General features: G+C 47.8%; 1 protein-coding gene across 1 annotated transcript in view; it reads left to right on the plus strand.

The window, feature by feature from the left end:
• Positions 1-1,982: 1,982 nt before the first annotated feature.
• The window catches only part of Vapb (VAMP associated protein B and C), a 41,728-nt gene continuing 28,538 nt past the window's right edge, over positions 1,983-15,172 (plus strand). Inside the window, exon 1 of the mRNA XM_028893803.2 lies at positions 1,983-2,139. Within this exon, the coding sequence (XP_028749636.1) occupies positions 2,082-2,139 (58 nt within the window). The 5' untranslated portion in view covers positions 1,983-2,081. The remainder of the gene's footprint in view (positions 2,140-15,172) is intronic.

Genomic DNA, 15,172 nt, shown 5'->3' on the forward strand with positions numbered 1-15,172 from the left:
CCAAGGGCTGGGGCTGGGGAAGGGAGGTTCGGGCTTACTGTTTAAGAGATGATGAATTTCAGCTCTGCAAGGTGAAAGTTTGGGGGATAGGTGAGCTAGAAGGCTGCAGGCAACATGAAAGTGGTCATTACTGCTGGGCCACACTCTTTAAAATGGCACCTAGGAAGTTCTTAGGTGCCATTTACAACAACAACAACAACAACAACAACAACAACAACAACGTGACTTGAGGCCAGCCTGGTCTCTACATAATGAGTTCCAGGCTAGCCTGTGCTAAGTAGTGAAACCCTACTTCAAAAATAAAATAAAATTACAGCTGGTAGAGTGCTTGGCTAGCATGCAGCCTTGGACTCCAGCTCCAGCCCTGCATGAATGGGATGTGATGGCTAACACCTGGAGTTTCTGAGCTCGAGAGCTGGAGGCAGGAGAAAGAAGGCCATCCTCGGCTACATAGTGAGTTCAAGGCTAGACTGGGATATGAGATCCTGCCTTAAAAACAAAGCAAAACAAGCAAACCACGACAAAAAGAGGAAAGTTAAGAAAAATAATAACTGAAAAGCTTTGAGCTTGAAAGATACCTGATCAACAAATCTAGAAAGGCCAAAGAGTTCAAAGCATGACAAATGCCAAGAATGTGTGAGGCACAGGACAGGGACCGAGGGAAACACATATTTCCTTGGAAGGCACAATAATTAAGACCTTTAATTGAGTGGGGGCCTAGACTGAGCTGAAGTCCTTAAACTTCAAGATAGCAGGCAAATATGTCATACAAGCTAGACTTTCATAGAATCAATATCATGTTAAGAGAATAAGTGCAGAAGCAATGGCAGCAGGGTCATGCCAGGAAAGAACAGACTGAGGAGAAAACAACCCTGAAGAAGCAAGAAGTGAGAGGCAGAAAGAAAACGGTAAATCAAATGAGAGAGGCAATGTAAGCTGCTGAAACAGACCCAGGCACACCAGCAAAAACAGTAAGTATAAATGGACGAGATACACAAGCAAAAAGACAGAGATTATCCCTAAAAACTTTTATTACACAAGTAAGTATACAGAACGTGGGAGATGCATGAGAAACATGAATATTTCTGCCATATAGAGTTGACCATGGTGAACAATTGGCCATGTTTACTTCATATATGTATGTTTGATGAGCCTATTAAGACCTATTTTACATAGTATATGTTGCACAATGAAATGTTAGTCACATGCCAATAAGAGTATAGAGTGCCTGTTTTGGGCATCAGACAGATAGAGGCTCCCAGACACTTTCAATCATGTGATTTATTTGTGTAACCAATTTATTCTCTTCATGAGGTCCTAGCAAAGTGTGAAGCGGGTCGTTTTCTGGTTATTGTATTTCTAAATATTCCTTGCATAAACAAATAATGGTATCTATTAGCAAACGGTTCAGTGCAGTGCTTTTGCGGCTTGGTAAACACTGAATACAGAATAGCTTTTATTTATGACAGTTACTGAAAGCATTCAGCAGAGTGGCACGAAATGAGCAAACAATAATTGCCTGTTTATTATATTTATAATTGTTATTTATGAACTGTCACAAGGCCTAGCACATATCACTAACCCATAAACATCGTGTTTGTAAGAATAATAAGAACTTTATTATATTCAGGCTCAGTAGAGCCTGGCACCACACGTGCGGGAAGAAAGTGGAAGTTTATTCTTGTTAATTATTATTATTAAGTAAAGCACTTGAAAACAGTTCTCCCTGCAGGCTCTAACTAAACAGTCTAGCTGGAGACTGCCCCTCCTCCCAAGCTGCCGAGACCCCGCCCCCTGGAGCCGAAGCTCCGCCCTCCACTGTCCGGGCTGTGCCTGCGCAGTGCCCCAGAAAACCATGCGCATGCGCAGAGCCTGCCTTTCGCTGCCGGAGCCTCTGGCCGCTGCCGGAGCTGGGCCGCAGCGGCCTGCGTGCTTACGTGCGTGCGTGCGTCGGGGCATACGTGCGTACGTGCGTGCGTGCCGTGAGCTCGCCGGGCACCGCGGCCTCGCCCTCCGCCCCTGAGCCCCGCCGCCCAGGCCGCCGCCCCCTGCCCGCGCCGCCGCCCCCGACGGGGAGGACCATGGCGAAGGTGGAGCAGGTCCTGAGCCTCGAGCCACAGCACGAGCTCAAGTTCCGAGGTAAGCGGGCTGCCGGCCCGGGAGCTGTCACTCAGCGCCCGGCGCCGGAAGGGACGCGCCCTGAGGGCAGGACGCTGTCCGCCTGAGGCCCGCATGCACCAGGCGCCTAATATGTGCATGTGGAGTCAGTGCATGGCATCTGCCTGAGTCCTCTTCTCGTCAGCCCCTCCCCCCCGGGGTGCCCCCAGCTACAGCCCAGGAGTCCCGTGCACACTTTCTGTGTAGTACACACACTTTCTGTATACATTTGTGTGTAAAAAGTCCACTTTATACATGCAGGCATGCACATGTGAATAAAAAGGTGCACATTATACAAATATGTATGCACAGCATATGCATGTTAGTGTGTATACATAACATTTACGAGCATGTATATATACACAACACACACAAGTGTTTATATTTGTGTGTATATGCTTCCCTTCACCAAATGTAAGGGCCACGAGGCAACAGGGACCATGTCCAGCCTGTTCCTTCCTTCGTGGCATGTTTTGAGGGCCACAGTGGGCACTGGAGGCCTCTAGAACTCATCAGACTAGTGAGCAAGATGGTGGCCGGCGGTGGTAAGCGCCGTGAAGGAAAGCCTGAAGCTAGACTTTTGGAGGTGGACTTGAGGTTGGCTGGTGTGATGGCCCCAGTGTCACCTACATGTGGCCCACAGCAGGTGCTCACGATTTGCAGTGTTGAGAGTTTTTCTGCCGTTGGGAAGTAGTCTAGGATGACGGTTCTTACCCAGTTGGCGCCTACGGACATTTGAGTTCTGATTTCAGAAGTTTCACAGGCTTAGCCATTGTACCCACACACTTGGGAAACGGTTCAGAGCTGCGGCTGTTTACAATGCCTCCCTGGCTCAGAATGCACGAGGGTGACTCGGTGTACAAGGAAGCAAAGGTTGTCCAGATAAGTCAAAAACAACTTCAGGAAGCCTAACCCCAGGCTGCAGAGATGCCTCAGCAGGTAATGGTGTTTGCTACCAAGGCCGATGACTTGAGTTCAAACCCTGAGACCCACATTATCAAAGGCGAGAACCGACTTCTGCAAGTTGTCCACTCCCCCCGCCCCCAGTACACCTTGGCACACTTGTGTACAAACACACAGACAACATACACAAAAATAAAAATATCCACTTAATCTGGCTCCTGGTTGCCGGAAGCCCTCCACTTACCAGGATTCTACCTGATGTTGGTGAGAGGGTGGTGAAGTTTGTTTTGGTAGCCCCTATTTGGAATTTCGAATTCTGATCCTTTTCCAGGGGAATGGTGTCATGTGGTCTTCTCTGTGACTACACAGTAGTGAGCTGCAGCCCTCCAGTTAGGACCACACCTCTGCAGCATTCTGTGTATTTGCATCCTGTCATATCTACAAGGCGTCCATCTCTCTGTGGTCTATGTGCATGTGTGTAAGCCTTTCAACATGCGTTTTTATTTATTTTATTTTGCATTTATTTATTCTACGTGGGGGGTTTGTGGGCTTTGAATGTGTCGCCGTCAGAAGACAACTTGCAGGAGTCATTTCTCTCCATTTTGTGAGCTCTGGTTGTACAGCCAGCGCTGTTACCCTGCTGTCCCATCTTGCTGGCCCTCTCTTTTTTTAGATGAGATCTCTTGTACTTCAGGCTGACCTCAGACTTGAGGTGATCCTCCTGCCTTCCGAGTGCTGGGATTACTGACTCCACAAATATTTGGAGTCAGATTATGAGAAAGCAGTCTTTGTGCTAGATGGTTCCGTGCACCTCTGCGTCGATGTAAGTGTGTTGAGGTCAGCTGTGATGTTTAGAAAGGTGAAGTAGATTGAGTGCATTTTTTTCCTTAAATGTATTTTCAACTTACGGGATGTCAGGATCTAACTTCACTGAGGGATGTTTTTGTTTGACTTTCTGTGATGGTCTCTGGCTTCTTTGGAGGAGGAGACTGAAAGCCAAGTAGCCAAAGTGAATGTGGTAAGTCAGTGACTTCCCTGGGGTTGCCTAGAGTTCTTCATCAGGAGCCCAGCTCCGCCTCTCCTGTGACTTGGCACATTGGTCCACATCCATGTGTTGGAACCCAGGAAAATTCAAGTCCATTTGACTGCGCTTGCCTGCTCTTCCTGGACACTCAATGTTCTTTTACATCCAGGGAAAGGAGGGGCAGATGAGATGGTCCAGACTGGAGAGCGTGGTGCGACAGAGCAGCCCAGAGCGTGGGGACTGTCACTGAAGCTGGTTACAGAAGCCCAGTGACAGCAGGAGGGAAGTGGGTGGCAAGTGGGGTGCATAGAGATCCCAAAGCTAGGGTGCTTGCTCCTTGGGGATGCCGTGGGTAGGAGGTGTGGCACAACCTGGAAGGCCAGACCGGCTAGTCCAGGAGAGTCCGGCCTGCACACCCACCAGGTTAAGGCTGTGTGATGATGACTTGTTGGTCCTCACTTGGATTGAGCCCTGAAACCCCGAGCGTCCCCACCACTGTCCTCTGGTTTGTGGACCAGGAAGGAGACACCGGTGCCCGCTTCTTTCAGCTGAGTGTGTGTGACCTTGGGTTTCTACCTCACTCTCGTAACCTTGAGTTGATGGCTGTGCTAAGAAGGTGACACCTCTTCAGCCAACATCACTGGTTGCCAGGGAGATGGTCCAGAAGCTTGGTGTCCAAATGTCCTCACTCTAGAAGAGGCACCCAGGGATGCGCTTGGCTCTGACAGGCCTTGTGAGTACTAGCCATGCGCATTACCACAGGCCTCATCTCTTGGAGATGAAGTCTTGCTTGCTGTGCCGTCCAGGCTGGTGTGGAGTGAGTGGATGTCCTGCCTTAGCTCCCGAGTATTGAGATTTTGGATGGTGCCACCAAGCCCAGCTGGGCTGTTTAGTTTCTTGGTTTGTTTATTTTAAGCTGCGTGCTGAGACAATAAAAGGAGAGACCCACTAGTTGGCTCATTGTGTTAAGGGCGAGAACCTTCAGATTTAACCGGTTCCTCCATGTTGTTAAGAGTAAGAACTCTGGTCTCTAGGCGCCTCTTACTAAATTACACTGATTGTGAGCTATCAGAGTACTTGTCAGTTATTCAGGGATCATCAGACATTCACTACAGCTGAAGATGGTGGTGTGGAATTTAGTATTGGTCATAGTCTTGGGAGTTTTGTGTGATTTGTTAAATTTAAATATGGTATAGGCTGGACATGGTGACACACACCTTTAATCCAAGTTCCCTGGAAACTAAGGCAGGGAGATTATGAGTTCAAGATCAAGTTGGACTACATCTCAAGAAAACATAAAAACAAAATAAAACCAAACTCAAAACCAAACCCAAAAAGGGCTGGAGTGTGTTGTAGGTCAGTAGTACAGGGCCCTTGGTTTGATTCCCAGCACCACACACACACACACACACACACACACACACACACACACACACACACACAGATTCCTGTGACTTGTTAGTTCTTTGGACCACACTGCACTGCCCTGCATTAAACACTCAGAGGAGACAGGATGATGGGAAGGCACGAAGTGTGTGGGGTTTGTCTGTCTCCTGATCTTTATGAACTCTGTGGGGTCAGAGCAGAAGCCCCTTCAGGCCGGGGCCCTCTGAGAGAGTGGAAGGCTTCAGAGGCCTGGGGAAGGAGTGTTCTCTTCATGGTCTCCCTTTCTCCGTTCCAGGCCTTCTAGGGCCTGACTGCTCCTTACATCCTCTTGGGAGCTCTAACTTGTGTCTGCTTCCATCCTCTTAAGGCTCTGTCTTTTCTAGCCCATCAGATCTCCTCTGTGGTAAGTGGTATCTTGTATATTTGGGTCATTGTCCAGGAGTCAAGCCTCCCTGCCTTTTGTATTGTAGTGGTAGCTGGGAGTGATTGCTAGTCATCTCACTGGGATGAGGCACCAGGTGGGTGTGCATTGGACACCTCCTTGCCTGGTTCTGGCACTAAGCCAGTGGCTTTGAGACGTCAGTAGCAACAGTATTCGTGACTTGGGTAGGGGTACTGGAGCCCTCCAAGCTTGTGGATAGACGCTGTCTTGTGTGTGGAGAGAACAGGTTCAGGTCGTCAAGTTGTGTATGATAGAAGAGAGGTGAAATTGAAAACAGTCTCCCATCCAGTGGCTCCCTTTCCAGTGCTCGGTCAGTGGTGTCATCTCAGGATTGTGTTGGCAGACTGTGCTTTATAGTACAACAAAATGTCAGCAACGTACTTAAGGTGTTTTTTATGGCCATGGTTTAAATCCATCCTGAATAGATCATCTTCATGTGTTTAATTATTAACCAGCTTGCTCATCAAAAAAGCAAGTGGCATTAAGTTTACTAGGCTCCAGTCAAACTTAAATCTTCATTGACAGTACTATTTACTTCTGAAACCTTATCCCTAGGAGAAAAATGTGAACTAGACAGTAACTTTCTCTTATCTTCTTTTTCTTAAAAACATTTGTGAAGTCCTTGGCCTTGCACTTGGAAGGCAGGGCGGGTTCTCCGTGAGGGCTTGTGGCGGGCGGCCTAGTAATTCCCTAATAACTTTTCATCCCCATGTTGATTTATCGAAGTAATTAGTCTGAACTGATGCTTATTAAGAGACCGACTGCTAAGCGGCGTTAACACCATCTTTTATTTATTACACTTAGACGGCATCTTTCTTCCAGAAAGATGTATTTTGTGCCTGCAGTCTTAGGCTAAGTAGTTGAAAATTAGGGGCGGAGCAAGGGAGTAAGTTCCTTAGCAGGCACCCGTGTACCACAGAGGGTGTTAGAACCAGAGACTGGAATTTTAAGGGGGAAGAATTGCCTTTCTGACTACTTCATCTGTCCCTTCATTTGGTAAAAATTTTGCCATCTGAAGGATGACCCTGTCCGGAAGGAGCAGTGCTGTCGGCAAGATGATAGAAGATGAACACAGAGTGCGGGCGGGTTCCATTAGTCAGGACGAGCTTGCCCAGGAGTCTTTCATAAAATAACAAAGTTGCATTATGGTTTTCAGCCGCCACCTCGTTTTCTGTCATTTCAGGTCCTTTCAGACCATTGTCAGCACATCACACCCAGATAGCTTTGGCCCTTGTCTACTGGTCCTTTGAAGCCTTTACCTGGGGACCTATGCAGCTGCCTCAGAGACAGGAGAGGCTCCCAAAGCCTTGCTCTGGAAACAGTTACTGAACTTAAAAAGCAATGGTGTGGTAATAAAATACTTCCTAAATTTCCATTTTTCAAAATGTTAAGTGTACCTTTTAAGCAGAAGCTGTTTTTGACTGGAAACGCCCTCATGGGTTCTGGCCTCCCCCCACTCCCCTTGCATGGGGTGTCTGGAGTCAGTGCTGTTGGTAAAATACATAATCTCATAAGAAAATGTTTATATATATATATATAAAATATTAAAAGTAAATATTCACTATTTAAAATTGATTGTCTAATTTGATATTTAAAAAAATATATATAATATATAAAATATATCTCTCTGCTAGTTCCTGCAGGCTTTGTTCCATGCAGAGAGGCAGTGAGTTTATAGTTGTGATGGAAGTCCAAATGACCGTCAGGGTGATTTCTTTCTTTCATTTTGAAGGTCTTAGTATTATTTTTTAGTTTTTATGTACAAAGACTAGCATGCTGTCCTTCACTGGGTAATAGTCTTGAATAATCTGTTCAAGAAAGGTTGTAGTTCACCTTAATGAAGCCTGTGTCCTTTGAGTACCGATAGGGGCATTGTGGGTACAAGTTCACCCTGCCTGAATTTTCAGTAAGAGCAAGGACTCCATTCAGATTTTCAAGGTGACTCCAGGAGGGGCTGGTAACCAGTCATGCTTTCAGATGTCCAACGAGAGAAGAGACCAGGGTAATCTCCTAATGTTATTTCATCTTTTGACCTTTTAGACTTTGAAGTTTGGAGGCTGCTAACTTTAGAGTGGACCCTGATTACAGATCACCCTGTCAGGTTCTGTGCATTTATACCTCTGCCTCCCCAGAAACCGTGGACTCTGAGCAAGCTGTGCTTCCACCCACTTCCTGGGTGGCTCAGCAGAGCTCATGCATGATAGTTTCCTCCACTTGCAGAGACTGGCCACGTGGGAATCAGGAGGGAAAGTGTATACCCAGAAAGTACTGTGTAGAGTAAATGGTCCTTCCAGGTACCACACAGCCTTTCCAAGCTGCGACTGGAGTCTTCTGTCCTGTGTGCTAGCCTTGGACAGAGAAGCTGGGTAGGGTGAGTTACCTTATAACTAGTGACATCCTTCCTATGGGTAGAGGGCAGTTCAAGGTTCTATATGAGGTGTGCCCTGGGTTGAGGAAAGCATGTGACAAGTTGAGGTGCTCCTTGCCATGTCACGTGTATATTGGGGGTTTATCCACACTCGTGGCACTTGGAAATTCTTTCTTTTGTACCATTCATGCCCTTGGTTGATTCTCCTTGTCCTCATCTCTTCCTGCTAGTTCATTGAGTGGCAGTCACATTTACACGGTTGAGCATCCTGGAGAGGCTGTTACTGCCATGGGCCCCCTCCATCCTGTTCCCTTGGTGGTGGGCTTGTTTTCCTCTGGCAGACTAATAGCCTCCTAACAGATCTTCCAGGTTGAGGCCCGTCTTTTTCTCCACACTGATACAGCTTCCAGAAATGCAAATCTGATCATATTTTGTGTAAGTGTGTTAATGTCTCCCATGGCCAGGAGGGAGGAGATTAGATCCTTCAGCAGAGAGATGTCCAGCTGTCACTTCGCTCTGACCATTGTCCTCTCCCTCTCCAGCCTTTGTTCTCCTTGGCCACAGGACTTTTGTGCACACCACTTTACGTCCCTTATCTCCTCCTTCCTGCTTAGTTCTTGGCTCTGTAAATGCTTCCTTGCTCCCGAGTCCCTTTGCAGACTCTTGAGCATGAGGCTTCACACCTGCTGCCACAATGTTTCCCTCGGTGTGCAGTGTCAGTTGGGGGCCTGCCTCTCTCCTCCCCAAGCCTCCTGCTTGTACAGTGCTGACCAGGGCCTGCTCTGTGCAGCCTACTGACTGGGCCCAGTATTTTCAGAAGGCTCTCCCTCCTTCAAGGGCACACGACGGCCCCCTTCACCAACATGTATGCTTCATGCTCATTAGTTAGCTCCTAGATTCTTCCCCAGGCCTCTCTGTCCTCTCTCCTGTCTCCTCCATCCATGTCCCAGATGCACCTGAGGTGCCTGCCCTTCCTGAAGAGAGTTCCCCTCCCTCTCTCTTACACCAGCTGAGGATACAGTGAGCCTGACATTCGACTTCATGTCTTCTCTTGGCCTCTGCATTCCTGTCTTGACTCCTCTGAGGACCTTCTCTCCGTCATTAGGTCCCTTGGTGACACCTGACCTGGCCTTGGCTTTCCTGGAGCTTGCTGGCCTCTTCCTAGTCTTTTCCTGGATGGCTCTGTTTCCATTGATCAGGATTCTGGCTAAGCTTCCCTTGCCCTGCTTTTCCTGTGTTCCCCATTAATAATACCTTCAGCTCTTTCCACACAATACCCTGCCTGCTCTGCATCTCCAGGAGGCTCTTTGGCTCTTTTGGCTGGCTAGACCTCCTGCCCACCTGGTTGTCATGGAAACCTTAGACTCAGCATGTTCCATCCTTCCTCAATGATTTATCCTCTCACTCTTGAACGTGTTCCTGTGTCTTGGGAATGTCTTTGTGTCCAGTTAGGCAAGTGTCCTCACACTTGTGTAGCTCTTTAAATGGTTAACTCTTTGGCCTGCTAATGGCACACACCCTCCAGGATTGGTGTGGTAGTGTGCTCCTGCTCTACCCGCTTCTCCACACTTTGAACTGTTGGGTGCACAGTTAGCAGAGTTTCATTTTCCTAATGACCGAGGACTCAAGCGTGCTAGGCAGGTGCTCTACCATTGAGCTGCATCCCCAGCCCTTTTTTGTGGAGAAAGGATAATTTTATTTTGAGACAGGGTGTCACTAAGCTGCCCAGGCAGGTCTTGAACTTTCTACCCTCCTAGGTTGCCTCGTATTACAGGCCTGTGCCACCAGGCCTGGCTCAGAAAATTCTTGTTAATTGAAATGTGACCTTGAGACTTCTCTTTTTTAGAAACATTCATTGGCCCCCTCAAGCTTGCATCAACCACCAGCTGTGTCGGGAGAACAATGTAAGTTAGTTTAGAGAGCTCACAGTAGACTTCAAGGCTGTGGTAATAGACTCAGGGTAATACTACCATTGAGCTTCAGAGATACAACATGTTGGTCTCAGTTGCAGACATTGCTCTTTGTTCCTAGTAGGCCCTGCAATGGTCCTCCAGTGTGCTTACTGTCTCAGTCTTCTGGGTGGGAGGCAGTAGTGCCCATCTCCCCAGCCTGAGAGTCCAGCCCAGAGCCTGGACCATCGCTGTTCACTTTCTGCTGCCTGTAGTGTGCCGCTGCTGTTAGGGAGGAAAAACCAGCATTTCTCAGAGCTCATCTTCCAATGAGGTGGAGGTTAATGCTGAGTGAAGACAAATTTGAGTTAAAGGGTTTGAGAACAGCTCTTTTTATTTATATATTTTACTTATTTTTATTAATGTGTTTTATTTTAAAAATTTAAAAGTTTTTTTTTGTGTTTTGTTTTTATATTTTAAAGTATTTAAAAGATTTTGTGGTTCTGGGGATGGAATTTGGGGCTGTGGCCATGCTCAGCATTTGCCCTTTCATTGAGCTGCATCCTGAGGTTGGTGAGGGTGTTGGGGAAGCTGCTTCACTGAGGTTGGTGACACTTGAGCTGAGAGGTTAATTGTGTACAGCTGATGTGTAAATGTGAGCTGTTTGGGGGAAGAACATTCTAGACCTTGGGAATGACAAGTGCAAGGCAGGTGGCAATGAGCCCCTGAGGTTGAGGACAGAGCAGTCTTGTTCCTTGAGTGATAAGAGAGGCAAGATGAGCTCTTAAGGGCACAGACAGGGAGGCTCCCTGAGAGATGGGACTGTGCTGTGGTGGGGACGAGGAGGGCTCGGAGGGTTTGTTTTTAAAATGGCCTGGCTGATGTGTCTGGTGACTTGGACTCCATGTGGGAGCCCTGTGGCTCCTGTGGTGATCCAGGCTTCAGGACAGGAGAGACAGGTGTGGTGGACCAGAGTGGCAGCAATGAGGGAAAGGTGAGAGGTGCTCGGATTCTGACTGACTTAAGGGTGGAGCCCCAGAATCTGCTGAGGACTAAGTGATGGAAGCTAAGTACTGACTTGGAGAGGAGCAGTGTGGGGAGAGTAGGTCTCGGACAGATTGGGTAGGTGTGGCAAGTGCCAATGTGAGGAAGTATGCCAGGGGAGATGGGAAATGGATAGATGGGCCTGGTGACCTGGAAGTCAGGGCCAGGCAGCAGACACACATGTGGAAGTTGTAGCTCATTGTTATGGTGCACTAGAAAGAAGTAACCTCCCCTGGCTGGAGGGGTTGGTTCCCTAACCCTTCTGAAACAGCTGAGCACTGCCCTTTCTCACAGTGGTGGAGTGAGCAGAGGCAGAGGGCCAGCCATGTCCTCTCAGGGCTGTGTCGTCTGTACTGAAGAAGGGCAACTTGGAGGAGTTCTTTAGCCCGTGAGATTGAAACTTAGTAATTGTTTGCACTGCAGTAGCTGCCCCTGGGCTGGGTGCCCCTCCGCCATCCCCTCTGTGTATGCAGACTGTCTTTCTGGGAAGTGGCTGGCTCTCTGTGGTTACGATGAACATGGCTTTTGGTCTTTTAGAGAAAACTTACTAGATGTTTGTTAGTTGATGTGGTAAAGATTGTGGACAGGAACATAGGGTTTTTGAAGCTATCTTTTGGGTTGGATATATAAAATTCTGCTTGCATTGGATCTGCCCTGCTGGATATCATAAAGAAGTTTAAAGGGCTGTGCTGTGTTTTAAAAAAAACTCCAGAATATCACAGAAAGGTTCTGTGTGTGTGTGTGTGTGTGTGTGTGTGTGTGTGTGTGTGTGCGCGCGCGCGCGCATGTGCGTGAGCAAGAGAGAGCGAGAGAGCGAGAGAGCGAGAGAGCGAGAGAGCGAGAGAGCGAGAGAGAGCGAGAGAGCGAGAGAGCGAGAGAGCGAGAGAGAGAGAGAGAGAGAGAGAGAGAGAGAGAGAGATTTGTAGCCAAGGCTGGCTTGGAACTCATAGCAATTCTCCTGCCTCAGCCTCCCAAGTTCTGTGATTACTGGAGTGACCCACCACACCATCTGAGCAGTGTCTCCCATTAGAGCAGTGAAGGGGTTTCCTAATCAGATAATGCCTGTCAAGGTTGAAAGTGAGCTCCTCCTGGAGTCTCTGAGACCAGTGCTGTGCTGAACCTGTTCAAGCTGTAACTTTGATTTTTATAAATTATATAACAGTGACAGCCCATGGGTTAAGATAATATTTTTGTGCCCACAGGGTGTTCTGGGCAAGAGCCTGCTTGCAGAAGTGTTCATAGTCTTTTCTTTGAGACTTGGTTTACTGAGTATCCCAGGCTGGCCTCAGACTTGCAGAGATTCACCTGCTCTGTCTCCCAAGTTTTGGGATTAAAGGTGTGTGCCATCATGTCTGGCTGCAGGAGCTTTCTGTATGTAGAAACAGAACAGCAGGTAATTGAATAAGCACCAGACAAAGCATAGCTAGACGTCAGTGGGTACTACCTTCATTTAGCCCTTTCTTTAGAGAGACCGGCGAAACTAACAAGTAGTCCAGGTGTGTCTTCCCTCCCTGTCTGCCGTCCTTACTTCCTTCTTTCCCTCACTCATCCGAGGTCAGTGTGGCCTCTTCCCATGTTTTCTGTGTCAGCCAGCTGTGGTCCATGTGTCCTTCAACTTGCTTTTTTCAGATAACTCAGTTGAAATGCAGATTCGGTTCATTCTTTCACATTGCTGTGTCGTGTTCCTTCAGAGAAATTTAGTACATATGTTACATACGAGAATTCTCCTAGAGTCTAAAGCCTTGGCTGTATTGTTTCCTGGGCTGCCCCTTCTGCATGTCATTCCATATTCCTAGGTGACTTTCTGAGCCTGATCTCGCCTTTCCTAGCAACTTCAGTCATTGGTTCTTAAGCTAGAAGAGTGCTGGTGTGTTCCAGTTTCCACCTGTGGAGGACTGTGTGACAGGCAGTTTAAGGGGCTCAGAAGCTAGGAGTGAGGGGGCCTCCAGTAGGGGTTGTCATCGATTTCTGCCAAGCTGGCCCCAGGTCTCCTTGATGTCGCTGTCAGTGACAGCTCTGGTGTTGATCCTCGGCTGCAGTAATGGACGTGACGTTTCTCTGCAGCCGCCTGTCTCCTGAGGGTGTTGGGGAGGATGCTTTAGTAGTTTAGAATACTTTGGGTCTAAAATTTCTTTGGAACATTTTGTCTATATGTAGGGTTCTTTATGTGATTATTTCAAAATACAAGCCATTAGATTGGGCTTCAGCCTTTGCTGTTAAAAACATACTGGTTACAATGCTTTGGTTTTGTTTCTAAAGCATTGAGTTAATGTGAGCTAATATCCGATTAGGAGGATAGACTTAGGAAAAACAATGACTTCTTGTGTCCCAACTGAAGGTTTCGTGGTTGCTGAAGAGCTGGTCCTCTCCGAACGTGTTCTATGACCTCTTGATCTTCCTCCCTGTGCTCTGACTCTGAACAGGCTCTCACTGTGTAGCCCAGGCTGACCTTAAGCTCTTGATCCTCTGCCTCAGCCTCCCTTGAGCTATGATTAGAGGCTTGTGCCGCTGAGTCTGCTTGCTCTTTGTTTTTTTTAAAGGAAGGAAAGTTTAAACAACTGAACAACTCTCACCAGAGCATTATTGACACAAACTGTTGGTGAGAACAGCACACACTTAGAAGGACTTGAGATTTGGTCCTTCTGGAAGCACACTGAACAGCATGGCAGAGCTCACACTGGCCTGGCCTGCATTCCTCTAGCCCTTATTCTAGGCCTGGATGTGACAGTGGATGTAGTCAGTTCATGGAAATGGAATCAAACATGCACAGTGGGTCCTGTGGAGAAGGTGATGAGGTTGAAGAGTGAGCCACACTCCAGAGGACACCTGGAAAAGAATCCAGCTTTCTGGCCTCTGCTTGGCCCTCCTCTTCAAGCCTTGCTGAGTGACTACACTGCTCCTGGATCAATTCTAGGTGCTGACCACCAGCTGTGAGTAGGGGACAAAATCATGTGATTTGTGGTTTCCATTCTAGGAACAAGTAGACCATGGCAGTCAGGAAGGGAAGGCAGGCGTCAGGGCCTTGGTACTTAGTAAAAACAGGCAGAATAAGTAGAAGCAGCAAATTTGACTTTAGAAGGTCTGTGTCTCACGATTTTAATATACTTCCCATGTACAGACTGTTGTATTGAGACCTCAAGGACTGTTTTATTGTCCCAGCAACATCCATCAGAAGTCTTCACTATGCCTGAAGGCTGCCTGTAGGGTTGAAGTGAATGTGGCCACTTATTGTTTGAGGGTCACGGAATGGGGGTCACAGTGTTTGCAAGAGAGTAAACTGATGCAGCCCCTTCCTGCAGACTCGAGCTGCAGCCAAGCCAATAACGTGAGCTTCGGTCTGGAAGGCTGAGGCCTGGTAGATTGCTGCATGTCAGCTGGGTGTGTGACTTGTGCGGCAGCACATGCAGTGTGAATCCCAAAGGCGTGTAGTCACACCAGGAGATACATCACCCAGGAAGGAATGCAGTGTGAATCCCAAAGGCGTGTAGTCACACCAGGAGATACATCACCCAGGAAGGAATGCAGTGTGAATCCCAAAGGCGTGTAGTCACACCAGGAGATACATCACCCAGGAAGGAATGCAGTGTGAATCCCAAAGGTGTGTAGTCACACCAGGAGATACATCACCCAGGAAGGAATGCAGTGTGAATCCCAAAGGTGTGTAGTCACACCAGGAGATACATCACCCAGGAAGGAATGCAGTGTGAATCCCAAAGGCGTGTAGCCACACCAGGAGATACATCACACAGGAAGGATGTGAGCTCATGAACTAGGATTTCATGAGCTCTAGAAGAGGAAGAGAGTGACTTCTGTGCAGGACAGGTGTCAGTGATTCCGCCCTGTCCATCTGTACCTGTGTACACTGGCTTCAGAAACGCAGTACTGGAACGAGACACACAGGAGTAACATGCCAGGCACTTCACCTTTATAAAATAAAACTCTTGTACAAACAGTTGTGG

This window comes from Peromyscus leucopus, chromosome 4 (assembly GCF_004664715.2).
Source record: "Peromyscus leucopus breed LL Stock chromosome 4, UCI_PerLeu_2.1, whole genome shotgun sequence".
Classification (NCBI taxonomy): Eukaryota; Metazoa; Chordata; class Mammalia; order Rodentia; family Cricetidae; genus Peromyscus; species Peromyscus leucopus.